This window comes from Poromitra crassiceps (assembly GCF_964638095.1).
Source record: "Poromitra crassiceps genome assembly, chromosome: 3".
NCBI classification, from domain to species: Eukaryota; Metazoa; Chordata; class Actinopteri; order Beryciformes; family Melamphaidae; genus Poromitra; species Poromitra crassiceps.
Genome location: NC_139625.1, coordinates 63,765,434 through 63,781,107, shown reverse-complemented (window position 1 = coordinate 63,781,107; position 15,674 = coordinate 63,765,434). Strand labels below are relative to the sequence as shown.

The window sequence follows — 15,674 nt, the reverse complement described above, 5'->3', positions numbered from 1 at the left end:
CACTAGTCTGGTAAACCATCCCGATCACGTGAACTCACATTCTGTTTCGTTCTGCGGATAAGTCTGGCCTCCAGCCCGCCCCCCCCAGTGATTTCCAGAAATTACATTAAGTGCATGGACCAATCAGGGACCTGCCTCATAGTAGACAAGAAGACCAATCAGACCAATCCTGGTTCCGGCAGCATGAAGTGAACGCCACCGCGTCGCTCCCTCTTAAAAAGTTCTTAATATGACTGATTTTAGTCAAGACTACTACTAATATCTTCAACCAGATTGCCTGAATATGTCGCTGATTTACCTGCTGATTCGCCTACTTATTAAATAAGTCGGTAATGCCAAGGGGAAAAGTCCCGGGGAAGAATTGGAATCTGCGAAGTAACAAAGAACCAGCCATGGACCGTGCGGAGCTTACCTCGATTATCCGTGAGGTTATTCGAGACGAAATTGGTAAAGCATTTGATTTAAAACTACAGCCGATAAAGGAGTCAATAGACGCTTTGCAGGAAACAATGAAAGATACAACTTCTAAGCTGCGGGAGGTGGGGGATGCAGTCTCAGACAACGACCGCCGGCTGAACGAAATGGAGACGAAATATAACAGCATACACTCAGAAAATATCTCACTGAGAGAGAAGATTCAACAAATCGAAGATCACAGCCGCAAATTCAATATTCGGATTATTGGAATTCCAAACGGAGCAGAAGAAGGAAAGCCATCTGCCTTTGTGAACGCCCTTCTAAAGGAAATGTTTGGCGTGGACGCTGACAAACTTGGGCCGGAGCCCTATGTGAATATTGCACACCGTACAGGCCCTCTTTCCCCGACGCGCCCAAGAAGTATGATTGCTCGACTCTTCAGTTTGGAAACCAAACGGGCCATTATGAATCTCTCCCGGGTTGCAGCTGGGAATTTGAAGTTTCAGGGGAAGAAACTACACATCTATCCGGACCTTTCGGCTGACTTGTTGACGAAGAGAGCAGCATTCAAAGACGTTAAAGAGCGGCTGAGAGAAGCAAGAGTGAGATACGGTCTTCTACATCCATGTAAGCTGATAATCACCCACGGAGAGACCACGGTGACATTTACGGATGCTAAAGAAGCGATGACTTATTATGAACAGGTAATCAAACCATCCCTTTAGAGTGAGCGTGTTATTCTTTTTTTTTTTTTTTTTCTTTTCCTTTTTGCCAGTATATACATGGACATAGAGACTGCTGGCATCTCCGTGCCCATAAATGACAGATTGAAGCAGCATCCTCTGTTTTACGCACGGCACCGGGAGAGACCACGACACATTAACTGATGCTTGAGGCAAGGACTGGTGAACACAGGTATAATAGGCTACCATTCCTCCGTGACCGAGAGTGCATTTTTTCCTTTTCTCTTTGTTTTTCCTAAATGTTTATTTCTAACTAATGCCAATGTTTTTTTTTGTTTTTTTTTGGGGGGGGGGATATAACATGGGACATGATGATTGCTGACATCACTATGTTCACATGGGCCAGACACATTAACATTGATTGAATCCAAAGTGGCCTTTATGTTATGCACTGGCAGCACTGCTGTATGTTTTGAGCTATAATGGCCCGACTGATCACTAATATGACCTATTATTTGATGTAGCCTATTTATTAGTTATGCTGCCTTATATTAGCCTACTTAAATGAAAAATTTGGGTGAAGGAAATAAGGCCATTTGGATTCACACACTGAATTAACTTTTGATAATGGATAAACTTGTCGAATAGCTTACATTTTTGGCTGATTATTATTTATTTATTTTTTATATATAGCCTATTTAAATAAAAAAAAAAAAAAAAAAAATCTTATTTTTTCTTTTTTCTTTTTTTATCTTTCCTACAAATGACCCAACGGCCTGTAGAACCACTCAATGGGGATATTGTTTAGTTTTGATTGCTATTATTGATAGTAATTATAGGATACAGTCAAATTTGATTATTCATAAAATAACATGGGAGCTGACTACTACATGCAGCACCTCTATCATCGGATAGAAGGGGAATTCCACAGGGAGTATCTAAGGTTAGGGGGGTGGGGGGCGGGTTTAATGTATGGGGTGTTATTTGTAGTGTATGTCTTGTCTTTGTATGTAATGCATTTCAGGTCCATATTTACTATGTTGTTTTCAGATAATGCCAAAGTATAAGTTTTTAAGTTGGAATGTAAAGGGGTTGGGGAACACTGTTAAAAAAAGGAAAATCTTGTCATACTTAAAGGAAAATAAAATAGACATAGCCTATTTACAAGAGACTCACCTTTTACCATCTGCTCATGATCAGCTTAAATCTAGGTGGTTTGGGAAAGTGTACTATTCCACATTTACATCCAGCTCCAGAGGGGTTGCTATTCTGATTCGTCAGAACATACCCTTTTCCTCTGAAGAAATTAGAACTGACCCCTATGGGCGATATATTTTCATTAGAGGTTTTATAGCTCAAGAAGAGGTCATTTTATTAAACACATATGGTCCTAATTCCGATGATTCTAAATTTATTAATGATATTTACCTTATGTTACTGCAGTATAATATTCCAATATTCTGGGGTGGTGATTTCAATTGTGTTCTGGATGTAAAATTAGATAGATCTTCTCAAAGTAAATATGCACTACCCAATATGTCAACAGCTTTGGTAAACAGTACAAGAAACCTAGGAATGTATGAAGTTTGGAGAACACTTCATCCTGAGGAAAGTGCATTCTCATTCTACTCTCATGTGCACAATTCTTATACGAGAATTGATTTTTTCTTTACACCAATTAACTACATCTCAAGAATCACAAGTTGCTCTTACCATGCCAGAATTCTTTCAGATCATTCTGCATTGAGTTTTGAATTAGAATTGGAAAAACTACCACCAAATCCAAAACCATGGAGATTTAACATTACATTACTTTCTAAAGATGACTTTACAACTTATATTAATACTCATTTAGAAACCTTTATTGAGGCACACAGAAATAGCTCAGTGTGTCCATTAATAATATGGGACACTCTTAAGGCCTATATTAGAGGATGTGTAATAGCCTTTTCTTCGTCTTTGAAAAAGAAAACAAGGAATGAGCTAAAATGTATTGAGTACGATATAATTAATCTGGAGAGGCAACATTGTTCTACTAAAGATCCTCAAATATTATTGCAGATAGACAATCTTAAATTAAAATATAATTCTATTAATACATATGCCATTGAACTTGCTCTAATAAAATCCAAATTATCATACGTAGATCAGGGTGAAATGGCAGGGAAATTATTAGCTATGCAGATAAAAAAGGAATCAGAAGATAGAACAATTCTTAGGATTAGAAAACAAGATGGATGCATCACAATGGACCCTCTTCAGATTAACGATACATTTAAAGCATATTACACTGAACTTTATACATCTACCTCACAATATGAACCGAATGAGTGCAAATCTTTTCTAGATGATATTCCATTGCCCACTCTAACAGAAGTGGATAGAATAACTCTAGAGGAAGATATATCCTCAGACGAACTTCTAACTGCTATGGCTATACTTCAAAATGGCAAATCTCCGGGGTTGGATGGCCTTCCAATTGAGTTTTATCGACGTTTTTCAAAATATTTACTTCCTCTTTTTCTTTCCATGGTCAATGCTAGTTTAGACCAGGGTTGTTTTCCTCAATCTCTATGTATGGCTGCCATTACCCTACTTCATAAGAAAAATAAGGATCCTCTTAATTGTGCCTCCTATAGGCCAATTTCGATTCTTAATGCAGATTATAAAATTATTGCTAAAGTCCTTGCTTTACGGCTTGAGAAAGTCCTACCAAGTCTTATTCACTTAGACCAAACTGGTTTTGTTTATGGTCGTACTTCTACAGATAACTTACGCAGATATTTTGATATTCTTTACCATACTGATGAACTTAATTCTCAGAATGTAATTCTCTCTGTCGATGCTGAAAAAGCATTCGACAGAGTTGAATGGAAATACCTTATGTCTGTCCTCAAACGATTTAATTTTGGTTCAAAATTTTGTAATTGGGTACAAATTCTATATAATTCCCCTATGGCCATTGTTAAAACAAATATAAACTATTCTAAACCCTTCCTGCTTTCAAGAGGGACGCGGCAAGGCTGTCCAACATCCCCAGCATTTTTTGCTGTAGCTATTGAACCATTGGCTGCAATGATTAGATCTCATCAACATATTAAAGGTGTTAAGATTGGGGAGGAGGAGCATCTTATTTCTTTGTATGCTGATGATATTTTGTTATATCTCCATGATCCTGTAAATTCAATACCTTTTATGTTATCTTTATTTGAAAAATTTGGGAAACTGTCAGGTTACAAAGTCAATTGGGATAAAACAGAGATAATGCCGATTTCCAACTTTGACTATACAACACTGAAGAATCAGCTCAATTGGAAATGGTCCAATAAATGTATTAAATATTTAGGTATGTTCATTCCTAGAAAATTAGAAGATGCTCTCAGTTTGAATTATTTTCCGGTAGTTAATAAAATTACAGAGGATTTAAAGAGAATAGGCCAGCTCCCAATTTCTCTTATGGGTAGAGTTAATATAGTTAAAATGTCGATTTTGCCTAAATTTTTATATTTATTTCAAAATCTCCCTACCATACCACCACAGTCATTCTTTAAAAAGGTACAGAGTCTGTTGTCTTCCTTTATTTGGAACAGTAAATCTCCAAGAGTTCGGATCTCAGTGTTGTATTTACCATATGAAACTGGTGGCTTGAAGTTTCCCAATTTTTATTATTATTTTTTGTCAGCTCAACTTACTCAGATAAAACAGTGGTTTGTAAACACTACATGTTCATGGAAAAGAATAGAATCCTTAAATATTTGTCCATACAATTTGGAACACCTACCATACATTGATTTCAGAGATGTGGCCAAAATCACTAAGAATCCTGTTATATTAAACAGTTTACGTATTTGGAAAGTGTCCCATAAGTTGTTGGGTTACACCAATCCTCTTTCTCCCTTTTCTCCACTCTGGAAAAATCCAAGCCTCTTGTGTTGTAAAGATGATACGTTTAAACCTTGGTTTGATAAAGGTATAAGGGAAATTCTTCATCTGTTTGAAAATGGGACTTTCCTTTCATTCTCTCAAATCCAACACAAATATGGAGTTCCTTCTTCCCATTTATTTCGATTTTTCCAAATAAGAAATGTAGTAAATACAGAGCAGGGTTCTCTCCAAGAACCCAAACCATCAGAAATTGATGTTATATTAAATAATAAGGAAAAGAACAAGAAAAAAGTTATATCAAGGATCTACAACGCTCTTATTGGAAGTCTAACGGTAAATACAGATAATGTAAGACAGAAGTGGGAACAAGATCTCCATATTGAAATACAGCAGGAGGATTGGTCGTATATTTGTACGAAAGTTCATAAATGTTCCTACAACCTAAGACATAAGTTAGCTTTATTTAAGATGGTACATAGGGTGTATTATACTCCAGAAAAACTCAACAAAATGAACAATGAGATGTCATTTCTTTGCTGGCGTTGTAAAAAACAAAAAGGAACATTTTTTCATATGTTTTGGTCATGTGATTCACTTTGTTTATTTTGGAAATCTGTAACCAAGATAATATCACATTGTTTACATGTATCTATTCCCCTTTCACCTCGCTTATGTCTTTTGGGAACTTGTAGGTCTGATAGTTGGGATACATATGAAAGCAAATACATAGATCTTGCCCTGTTGGCAGCTAGGAAATGCATAGCTTTAAATTGGAAAGCATCCAATCCCCCAGCTGTAGTTCACTGGTGGAATGAACTCTCAAGCTACCATACGTTGGATAATATTTACTACAAGAGCAAAGGCAGATTCTTAGACATCTCCAAAATATGGCAATCACATGAAGAGTTTGACTTTAAGAACTTCTTACCCCAGTGTCATTAGGCTTATTAGGATAGGAACTGAATGCATTGTTTTTGTTTGTGTTGTTTGTCCAGTGGTTTTGTTTGGTCATGGATTATTGTGTATTTTATGCAGTTTTCTTGTTTTGTTTTGTTGTGTTTTGATGTTCTTTGTGGGGGATGTGGGATGTGGGGTATGATGGTCCATGTATGTTATACCTCATGTTCTTTCTTAAAGATAATAAAAAAAAAAAAAAGAAAAAAAAAAGAAGACCAATCAGGGACACTTGCAAAACAGTATGTCGGGTCCCGAAGCAATGAGCAGTAACTGTAACCTTAGTTGAGTAAACACAGCTGTAAGTGCAGTTATTTGGCAACGCTGATTGGCTGAAGGAGTTGTCTGTCAAGGCAAATACTCCCACTTGCCACTGAACTCGATGTGGACGGCTTGGAGTCCAGACTGATACGTAGAGTGAAACAGAATGTGTGAGATCACATTCTCAGGATGGTGTTTAGGCTAGTACTTCACTAGTCTCTGTCTTTGTACTACAGTTACTTTGCCCTCTTAAACTTTTCCATCAAAGACCCGATTCTAGTCATTTGCATCATGCCTTGTCGTGACTAGTAGTCCGATATGGGGACAGAAACAAGTCTGTGATCCGTTTTGGGTCCTGAACTAAACTCAGAGACCCAAGAACAACACTTGACCCAATTATGCCCAGTGCCGCCTTTGCATCAACCACTGCATCATTCATTGTTATCTTGCCGCCCACCTCTGCATCATTCAGTGCTGCTGTCTCTCCTTTATGGACCCACAGAGTGCCACTTGACCCAAATCTGCCACACGCCTTGTCATCCATCTGCCCCCCAGTTGTTATTTTAACCATAGAGAGAAGGCAGCAACAGTGGAGGGGACAGTACAGTAGCTTAAGTTCACACATTTAAAGGAACACAGCAACAGTTTTGAGAGGTTTGCCTATTTGCCATCTTCGATAGTAGTAGTTAGCTTAGCACAATGAATGGATCATTGGTACTGGCTAGCCTACTCCCATTAACACAAACAAAAATGTAAAGCACAAGGGGGAGGGGGGGGGGGGCAAAGATCACGTTCCCATACTGCTCACCTGGCGTAATCCAAGTCTCCACAAGCCTTGAGATGCCAAGTTGACTTGAAAAAATGTAATTTACACCACACGCAAAAACAACGTTTTAGCTGAAATAGTAACTGTAGCCAGGTGCTGCAAGAAGGTGGCCAGCGGATACTGTAGCCTGCTACAGTGAAGATTTCAGCTAAAAACACTAAACACACTAATACACACAGAGATCAGAAAGGCATCTATCTTCTCGCCTTACTATCGGGAAGATGGCAAACAGGCGAATCTCCCAAAATATTGGCGTGTTCCTTTAACACCTTTGATTCTTTCCCCCTAAAGTGGACAAAGCTACATTTCTTTGTTTTTCATGATCACCTTCAATAGCCGTTTTCCCACATGCGCTTTGTACCGCTAAATGACCGGAACGTGGTCTAATGCCTGCATGTGAGAAAGTCGTCGTGCCGGTATAAGCGCGAGCCCGTCATCGCGGAGATTTCACCAGTTTTGAGCCAGTCAGAAGAGCGGTATGCGCTATAGCGGACTCAAGTGTAGAACGGGTCCAGTCATTTCCCGCGACACTCTCATGGGCGAGGTGTACACACGTTGCTTAATGTTCCAGCGGGCATAATCTAATCATTCGCGCACATTAAAGCAAACTGGCGAAATGATCTTGTGATAATAATGTGTGGGCGTGCTGATTTTCCCCTCTCTCCTCTCCTCTCTGCTGCCTGCTCGCTCTCTGTGGCCACAGTCCTCCTCCTCCTTCAGTCACAGCCCGACAGGGACACAGACGAAGCAAATGCACGAAGCGAAATGTGGAAGTATTTTGCTTACGTTGCCGACAGCGAAGGCAAGCCCGGACACATCAAACGAAGCCAGTCTGTAAAAAGTGCTTCAACGCGACGCAGGTGAACGGATAAACAAGCAAGCGTACTGTATTTCACCATTCAGAGTTTTGCCGACACGTCACTCCCCACCCGCTCTGTAGTGCCGCCCCGCCCCCCAACATACAGGCAAATTCGCTGATAGATTCCCACATGCGCGAGCCGAAGTGTGAAGGGAAATGTCCGATATTGACTTACAGGTAATTTTCCGGTACGCATGTGGGAAAACGGCTAATGTGTAATTTGTTGGTCTTTTCACTTTTCCCATTTCCCAGGTGGACAACTCCTCTCTGACTGGTGAATCAGAGCCCCAGACTCGTACTCCAGACTTCTCCAATGACAACCCACTGGAGACCAGGAACATCGCTTTCTTCTCCACCAACTGTGTTGAAGGTATGATTAGAGGCTGCATCAAAACAACCTTTTTCCGCTATTCATTGCCAAGGCTACAGTTTGTTTGGGAGGCTCGGTAGTGGGGCCAGAGGAGTTTTTGCTGGAACCAGCTAACTGGGAGTTATTTAAACATCAATAGAGTAGCACAGAAAGAATGATATGTAATCTTTATTGTACTTGTAGGAACTGAAGTGTTATTGTCATACGCAGAAATATATACATGTGGTGTTGTCTCTAATGGTCTAATCCAATCTTTGCTGTCATTGCATTCTTTACCATCTTTGTCCCAGGAACCGCCCATGGTATTGTGATCAGCACTGGAGACCGTACCGTCATGGGCCGTATCGCCACCCTGGCTTCCGGACTCGAGGTCGGACGCACTCCCATCTCCATAGAGATCGAGCACTTCATCCACATCATCACCGGTGTGGCCGTCTTCCTGGGCGTGTCCTTCTTTGTCCTCTCCCTCATCCTCGGGTACTCCTGGCTGGAGGCCGTCATCTTCCTCATCGGCATCATCGTCGCCAACGTGCCAGAGGGTCTCCTGGCCACCGTCACTGTGAGTCCTGGCGCGCCCTGTGTCATAAAGGTCCAATCCTGGATCCAGAAGAATGTCTCCACCAGTATAGCACACTGATCTTTGCCTGTACTCAGCCTTTGTCCTGATGAAAAACATATGGTCCAAACATATTGGGTCCAAGCCATGACAATAAAGGCTTTTTAGGTTTAAAGCTTTCATGCTTTTCTTCTTATTGGATTTAGAGCATCTTGGATATTGTACAGCTTAAAAGGAGTTTATTCTCACTGGAGGTTCTCATTCTCAGAGCTACAGTAGTATCTCTTTCTACAAATCTGGTTCCTGTTTAGTTGGAGCACCTGTGAACTTAAGGACTTTACTTTTTTCTTCATCCAAAAGAGTACCATGTGTTGCTTCTGCCACCCTTTGTTTGCCTTTCAAAATGGCCCAGTGCTGATGTGATGGAATGCTTACTGATTTAAACAAATCAAATAATCCACGAGGTAGATTTTGGCTTGTTGGGTTGACCTGTACTTTACAAACCAGAGGAAATGTCTCTCCTTTGTCATTTACCAGCCCCTTTAACTGACCAAGCCCTCCCATCTCCAGGTGTGTCTAACCCTGACAGCCAAGCGCATGGCCAAGAAGAACTGCCTGGTGAAGAACCTGGAAGCCGTGGAGACTCTGGGCTCCACCTCCACCATCTGCTCCGACAAGACGGGCACGCTGACCCAGAACAGGATGACCGTGGCCCACATGTGGTTCGACAACCAGATCCATGAGGCCGACACCACCGAGAACCAGAGCGGGACATCCTTCGACAAGAGCTCCGCCACTTGGGCCGCCTTGGCCCGCGTCGCCGGACTCTGCAACCGCGCCGTCTTCCTGGCAGAGCAGAGCAACATTGCCATCCTGAAGGTAAGTTGCAACTGAATTTCTTCTCCTGTTTATTTGAATTAGTAAGCCCAATACTAAGACCCATCTAAAACAAGTGTCAAAACGTATTACTATTATTATTATTCTACTATCTTTTAAACTAATATTCCAAATAGCGGTACATTATTTTGCAATGTCATTGTGACTGTCAGTTTTGAGGGGGGTTCTTAGGTCTGTATTGTCTGAAGCTTTGTTCAACAAGACAACAAAATAAGAAAATAATAATAATTACCAAACATCCTACTCATTTTCTACTCATAGTGTACCCTTTTTCAGAAGAATTTCAAATTATAGAGGAACCAAGTGATTTATTTATTTATTTATTTTAATCTTGGCTATTTTGTAAAAAACCGACCTGAGGCATATGGTGGACTTTGCCAATTTTGAAATGTCTGAGCTACGTGTGAGGGCACCTTCATGATGACAACAACATCAAATTCTGCTGAGACAAAATGGCTCAATGCTGTAATTACAAATTTATTTAGTTTCTGCTGAGATGTTTACCACTCCAGCAGGGTTGTTTTCCAGCTCATACCACTCTCCCTTGAGTGTTGTACACACATAGAAGTTTTAACCACATCATTATTCCTAACCAATGCACACACACGCACGCACACGCACACGCACACGCACACGCACACGCACACACACACACACACACACACACACACACACACACACACACACACACACACACACACACACACACACACACACACACACACACACGTGTCTCTTGGCTCTTAGAATATCCTTGGAGCCTTGTCTCTGGTTTCCACCCTGCATTAATCACCTGTGAACGTGTGCACGTGGGTGCGTGTGTGTGTGTTAATCACCTAATGTCTAGCTGGCATCATGGCACAGGTTTTGTGCTTATAAAGGCCAGTAATTATATAGGAAAAACATCTAGAAAAGTAGCATTCTTCTTCTTTATGGCCAAGTTCCCAAGCAGACACACTGACTTTCTATTTCTGTCTAAGTAGAGATTTGTTGCATTCTAGGTTAATAGAGAAAGGCATGTAATATGCTGCACCAAGACAGACATTGTGATGCAAATAGGATCATCCAGTGGATTAAAGGCTAAGGAAATTATTTGTGATGGACTGTTGAGTAATTAAAGTCTGGCTAACTTTAGCCTCTTAGAATGTTACTTATTTCACAATCAGAATCACCTTTATTGCCACAGTAGGTAATCAGATTACGCACGAGGAATTTGATTTAGTGTAAGAATGCAGTGTAGCGGCAGCGCTCATATCAATAGTCAGAAGACACACACAAAAATAAAGACAAATCACAAGAATTTAGCTCAACATGCCACCACAATTCCAATTGGTGAACAATATATTATCCATATCAACCTATATCAATGTGTACAACTAGTTATTTTCTTTTTGAAATATGTTGCAGCCCCTATTCATGATTATTTGATTTGTGCCTGCAATTTTTAAATGATTGATTTCCTGTCCATCTTCCATTACCAGAGAGACGTGGCTGGTGACGCCTCTGAGTCCGCTCTGCTGAAGTGTATTGAATTGTGCTGCGGATCAGTTGCCGAAATGAGAGACAAAAACAGCAAGATTTCTGAGATTCCATTCAACTCCACCAACAAGTACCAGGTAATGGCAACTTGCTAGCTTGCAGCTAGTGGGGTTTCTTTGAATCATTAGGGAATGTTAAGGAGCTGGATTCATTAAGGTACAAGTGCAGCAGCCTGGCTTATAAATGATTGTACTTTTGTTCTTCTATGTTTTAGTTTTTTTTCTCTGTAAATCACTTTATAAAACATTAATAGCCATTAATGCATTTATTTCTGCACCCCCCAGCTGTCTATTCACAAGAATAGCACACCTGAAGAGTCCAAGCACCTGCTGGTGATGAAAGGTGCCCCAGAGAGGATTCTGGACCGCTGCTCCACCATCTTGAACCAAGGCAAAGAGCAGCCTCTGGACGACGAGATGAAAGACGCTTTCCAGAATGCCTACCTGGAACTGGGAGGCCTGGGAGAGAGAGTACTGGGTAAGCTGGAGAGAGAGTACTGGGAGGCCTGGGAGAGAGAGTACTGGGTAAGCTGGAGAGAGAGTACTGGGTAAGCTGGAGAGAGAGTACTGGATAAGCTGGAGAGAGAGTACTGGGTAAACTGGAGAGAGAGTGCTGGGTAAGCTGGAGAGAGAGTACTGGGTAAGCTGGAGAGAGAGTACTGGGTAAGCTGGAGAGAGAGTACTGGGTAAGCTGGAGAGAGAGTACTGGGAGGCCTGGGAGAGAGAGTACTGGGTAAACTGGAGAGAGAGTACTGGGTAAGCTGGAGAGAGAGTACTGGGTAAGCTGGAGAGAGAGTACTGGGTAAGCTGGAGAGAGAGTACTGGGTAAGCTGGAGAGAGAGTACTGGGTAAACTGGAGAGAGAGTGCTGGGTAAGCTGGAGAGAGAGTACTGGGTAAGCTGGAGAGAGAGTACTGGGTAAGCTGGAGAGAGAGTACTGGGTAAGCTGGAGAGAGAGTACTGGGTAAGATGGAGAGAGAGTACTGGGTAAGCTGGGAGAGAGAGTACTGGGTAAGCTGGAGAGAGAGTGCTGGGTAAGCTGGAGAGAGAGTACTGGGTAAGCTGGAGAGAGAGTACTGGGTAAACTGGAGAGAGAGTGCTGGGTAAGCTGGAGAGAGAGTACTGGGTAAGCTGGAGAGAGAGTACTGGGTAAACTGGAGAGAGAGTGCTGGGTAAGCTGGAGAGAGAGTACTGGGTAAGCTGGAGAGAGAGTACTGGGTAAACTGGGAGAGAGAGTACTGGGTAAGCTGGAGAGAGAGTACTGGGTAAGCTGGAGAGAGAGTACTGGGTAAGCTGGAGAGAGAGTACTGGGTAAGCTGGAGAGAGAGTACTGGGTAAGCTGGGAGAGAGAGTACTGGGTAAGCTGGAGAGAGAGTGCTGGGTAAGCTGGAGAGAGAGTACTGGGTAAGCTGGAGAGAGAGTACTGGGTAAGCTGGAGAGAGAGTGCTGGGTAAGCTGGAGAGAGAGTACTGGGTAAGCTGGGAGAGAGAGTACTGGGTAAGCTGGAGAGAGAGTACTGGGTAAGCTGGGAGAGAGAGTACTGGGTAAGCTGGAGAGAGAGTACTGGGTAAGCTGGAGAGAGAGTACTGGGTAAGCTGGAGAGAGAGTACTGGGTAAGCTGGGAGAGAGAGTACTGGGTAAACTGGAGAGAGAGTACTGGGTAAGCTGGAGAGAGAGTACTGGGTAAACTGGGAGAGAGAGAGTACTGGGTAAGCTGGAGAGAGAGTACTGGGTAAGCTGGAGAGAGAGTACTGGGTAAGCTGGAGAGAGAGTACTGGGTAAACTGGAGAGAGAGTGCTGGGTAAGCTGGAGAGAGAGTACTGGGTAAGCTGGAGAGAGAGTACTGGGTAAGCTGGAGAGAGAGTACTGGGTAAACTGCAGAGAGAGTACTGGGTAAGCTGGAGAGAGAGTACTGGGTAAGCTGGAGAGAGAGTACTGGGTAAACTGGGAGAGAGAGTACTGGGTAAACTGGAGAGAGAGTGCTGGGTAAGCTGGAGAGAGAGTACTGGGTAAGCTGGAGAGAGAGTACTGGGTAAGCTGGAGAGAGAGTGCTGGGTAAGCTGGAGAGAGAGTGCTGGGTAAGCTGGAGAGAGAGTGCTGGGTAAGCTGGAGAGAGAGTACTGGGTAAGCTGGAGAGAGAGTACTGGGTAAACTGGGAGAGAGAGTACTGGGTAAACTGGAGAGAGAGTGCTGGGTAGGCTGGAGAGAGAGTACTGGGTAAGCTGGAGAGAGAGTACTGGGTAAGCTGGAGAGAGAGTGCTGGGTAAGCTGGAGAGAGAGTGCTGGGTAAGCTGGAGAGAGAGTGCTGGGTAAGCTGGAGAGAGAGTACTGGGTAAGCTGGAGAGAGAGTACTGGGTAAGCTGGAGAGAGAGTGCTGGGTAAGCTGGAGAGAGAGTACTGGGTAAGCTGGAGAGAGAGTACTGGGTAAGCTGGAGAGAGAGTGCTGGGTAAGCTGGAGAGAGAGTGCTGGGTAAGCTGGAGAGAGAGTACTGGGTAAGCTGGAGAGAGAGTACTGGGTACGCTGGAGAGAGAGTACTGGGTAAGTTGGCTGGTTGGTTGAGCAATAGGAGATGTGCGTGCATGAAAGGGTGTCTGAGCTTGCCTTCCAGAGCACCAACTGCCTATAAATGTGTGGCCTTGGAGTGTGTGTGCTGGTTAAGGAGTCAGGGATTGAGATGGATGACCTTTGTGCAATGTGTTCAATAGAAATCTGAAGAAGGAAACGCGGATGAATAAATGAGCCGATGGAGTAGTAGGAGATCACTTTATCGCCTCTTCGGTACCTGAACTGCCTCTCGCCTTGCCTCCCATCCAGGTTTCTGTCATTACAGTCTCCCCGATGACCAGTTTGCAGAGGGCTTTGCCTTTGACACAGAGGAGGTGAACTTCCCCACTGAGAACCTGTGCTTTGTTGGCCTCATGTCCATGATCGACCCTCCTCGTGCTGCCGTGCCCGACGCTGTGGGCAAATGCAGGAGCGCTGGAATCAAGGTACACCCTGAAATACTCATACTTCTATATGCCTAGAGCCATTTCTTTCTCTCTGTATAATTTGTTGTATGCCTTTTGTCTCACCAAGGGTAAACACATTTTTTACAAATGGCAGCACAACAATATCATATCAATATGATATTCAGGCTTAAATCAAGTGTCCCCTTTTGATTCCAAACTCCGCAGCACAAACGCTTGATCGCTCTCCTTCCCTCATAGGTGATCATGGTAACAGGTGATCATCCAATCACAGCCAAGGCCATCGCTAAGGGTGTGGGCATCATCTCCGAAGGCAACGAGACCGTTGAGGACATCGCAGCTCGTCTGAACATTCCAATCAACGAAGTCAACCCAAGGTACGACTCTACTGAAAAGTGTGCATGCACAAGTACAAGGCCAAACGTGTTACCATTACAACAATAATCAATACAGCTTGTTGTCTTTGGCTGTGCTACTCGTTCCACAGCTTGTCCGTGGAGTACCCCAAGGGTCTGTTCTGATCCCATTTTGTTGTGTATAAAAAAAGCCAAGTTATTGTCTAATTCATTGATGTTCAATCTAATGTTCGCTATGATCATTATACCAAGTGAGTTCACTTCTAGTTGCTCCCTCTGCTTGAACGTGTGCTAATTGGTAAAATTGGCTGATGTATTGTTGGGATACCACTTGTGTAACCTAAGGCGCAACCTTTGACCTACTCCATATTCCTAACCCAAGTTTCCAACTATTTGTAATTCTGGCAGATGTCTCAGCAGAAGATCTGGGGATTTTTACTCCATCTGTGCTCTTGTAAGGAATTTGGGTTCAGTGCCAAAGTCCATTTCTGTTTTAGAGAGGTGTTCATAACGTGACTCCCTTTCAGGAATGCTATGGTCTGTAATATGTCAGTGTGAAAGTGAGGATGAGTGAGAGAGTGTCCTCATTGTGTTGTATTCTCCGCTCCAGAGATGCCAAGGCCTGCGTGGTCCATGGTGGAGACCTGAAGGATCTGAGCGTAGAGCAGCTGGATGACATCCTGAAGTACCACACTGAGATTGTCTTCGCCAGAACCTCTCCTCAGCAGAAACTGATCATTGTAGAGGGCTGCCAGAGACAGGTAGAAACACCAGTGAGGGTGTACGTGTGATGAAAAAGAGTTTACTGCCATTATGAACTTTCGCAATGAATGATTGTACTTGTGTTTTTAGTTTGGTACTACATGTGCCGAAGCCATGATGTGTAAATGAATTTAATGAATATATGAATATAATGATTATCAGTTTGACCTGAAGACTAACGTCATGGACGAATCAAGCATCCATGAGAATATGATTAGCCCCCGTTCACACAGGATGCCAAAGCAACGCTCAACATAAGCTCAACCTACGCCGAACCCACAAGTTTCATTTAGGCGTCCTTGTTAACACATTCACTGCCAGCCGTTTTTTCAATACTGTAG

The 15,674-nt window shown here is 42.8% G+C and overlaps 1 protein-coding gene across 2 annotated transcripts in view; it reads left to right on the top strand.

Annotated features, from left to right (window-relative positions):
* LOC310773934 (sodium/potassium-transporting ATPase subunit alpha-1-like) overlaps positions 1-15,674 on the top strand; it is a 61,800-nt gene that overhangs the window by 30,470 nt on the left and 15,656 nt on the right. The window contains exons 8-15 of one of the 2 annotated variants that reach the window (XM_083633941.1): positions 8,138-8,255; positions 8,546-8,814; positions 9,382-9,690; positions 11,190-11,324; positions 11,532-11,724; positions 14,061-14,236; positions 14,456-14,592; positions 15,182-15,332. In XM_083633941.1, the coding sequence (XP_083490067.1) occupies positions 8,138-8,255; positions 8,546-8,814; positions 9,382-9,690; positions 11,190-11,324; positions 11,532-11,724; positions 14,061-14,236; positions 14,456-14,592; positions 15,182-15,332 (1,488 nt within the window). Of the gene's footprint in view, positions 1-8,137; positions 8,256-8,545; positions 8,815-9,381; positions 9,691-11,189; positions 11,325-11,531; positions 11,725-11,956; positions 11,980-14,060; positions 14,237-14,455; positions 14,593-15,181; positions 15,333-15,674 lie in introns of those variants that run through there. The other variant, XM_083633942.1, reaches the window with a different exon arrangement.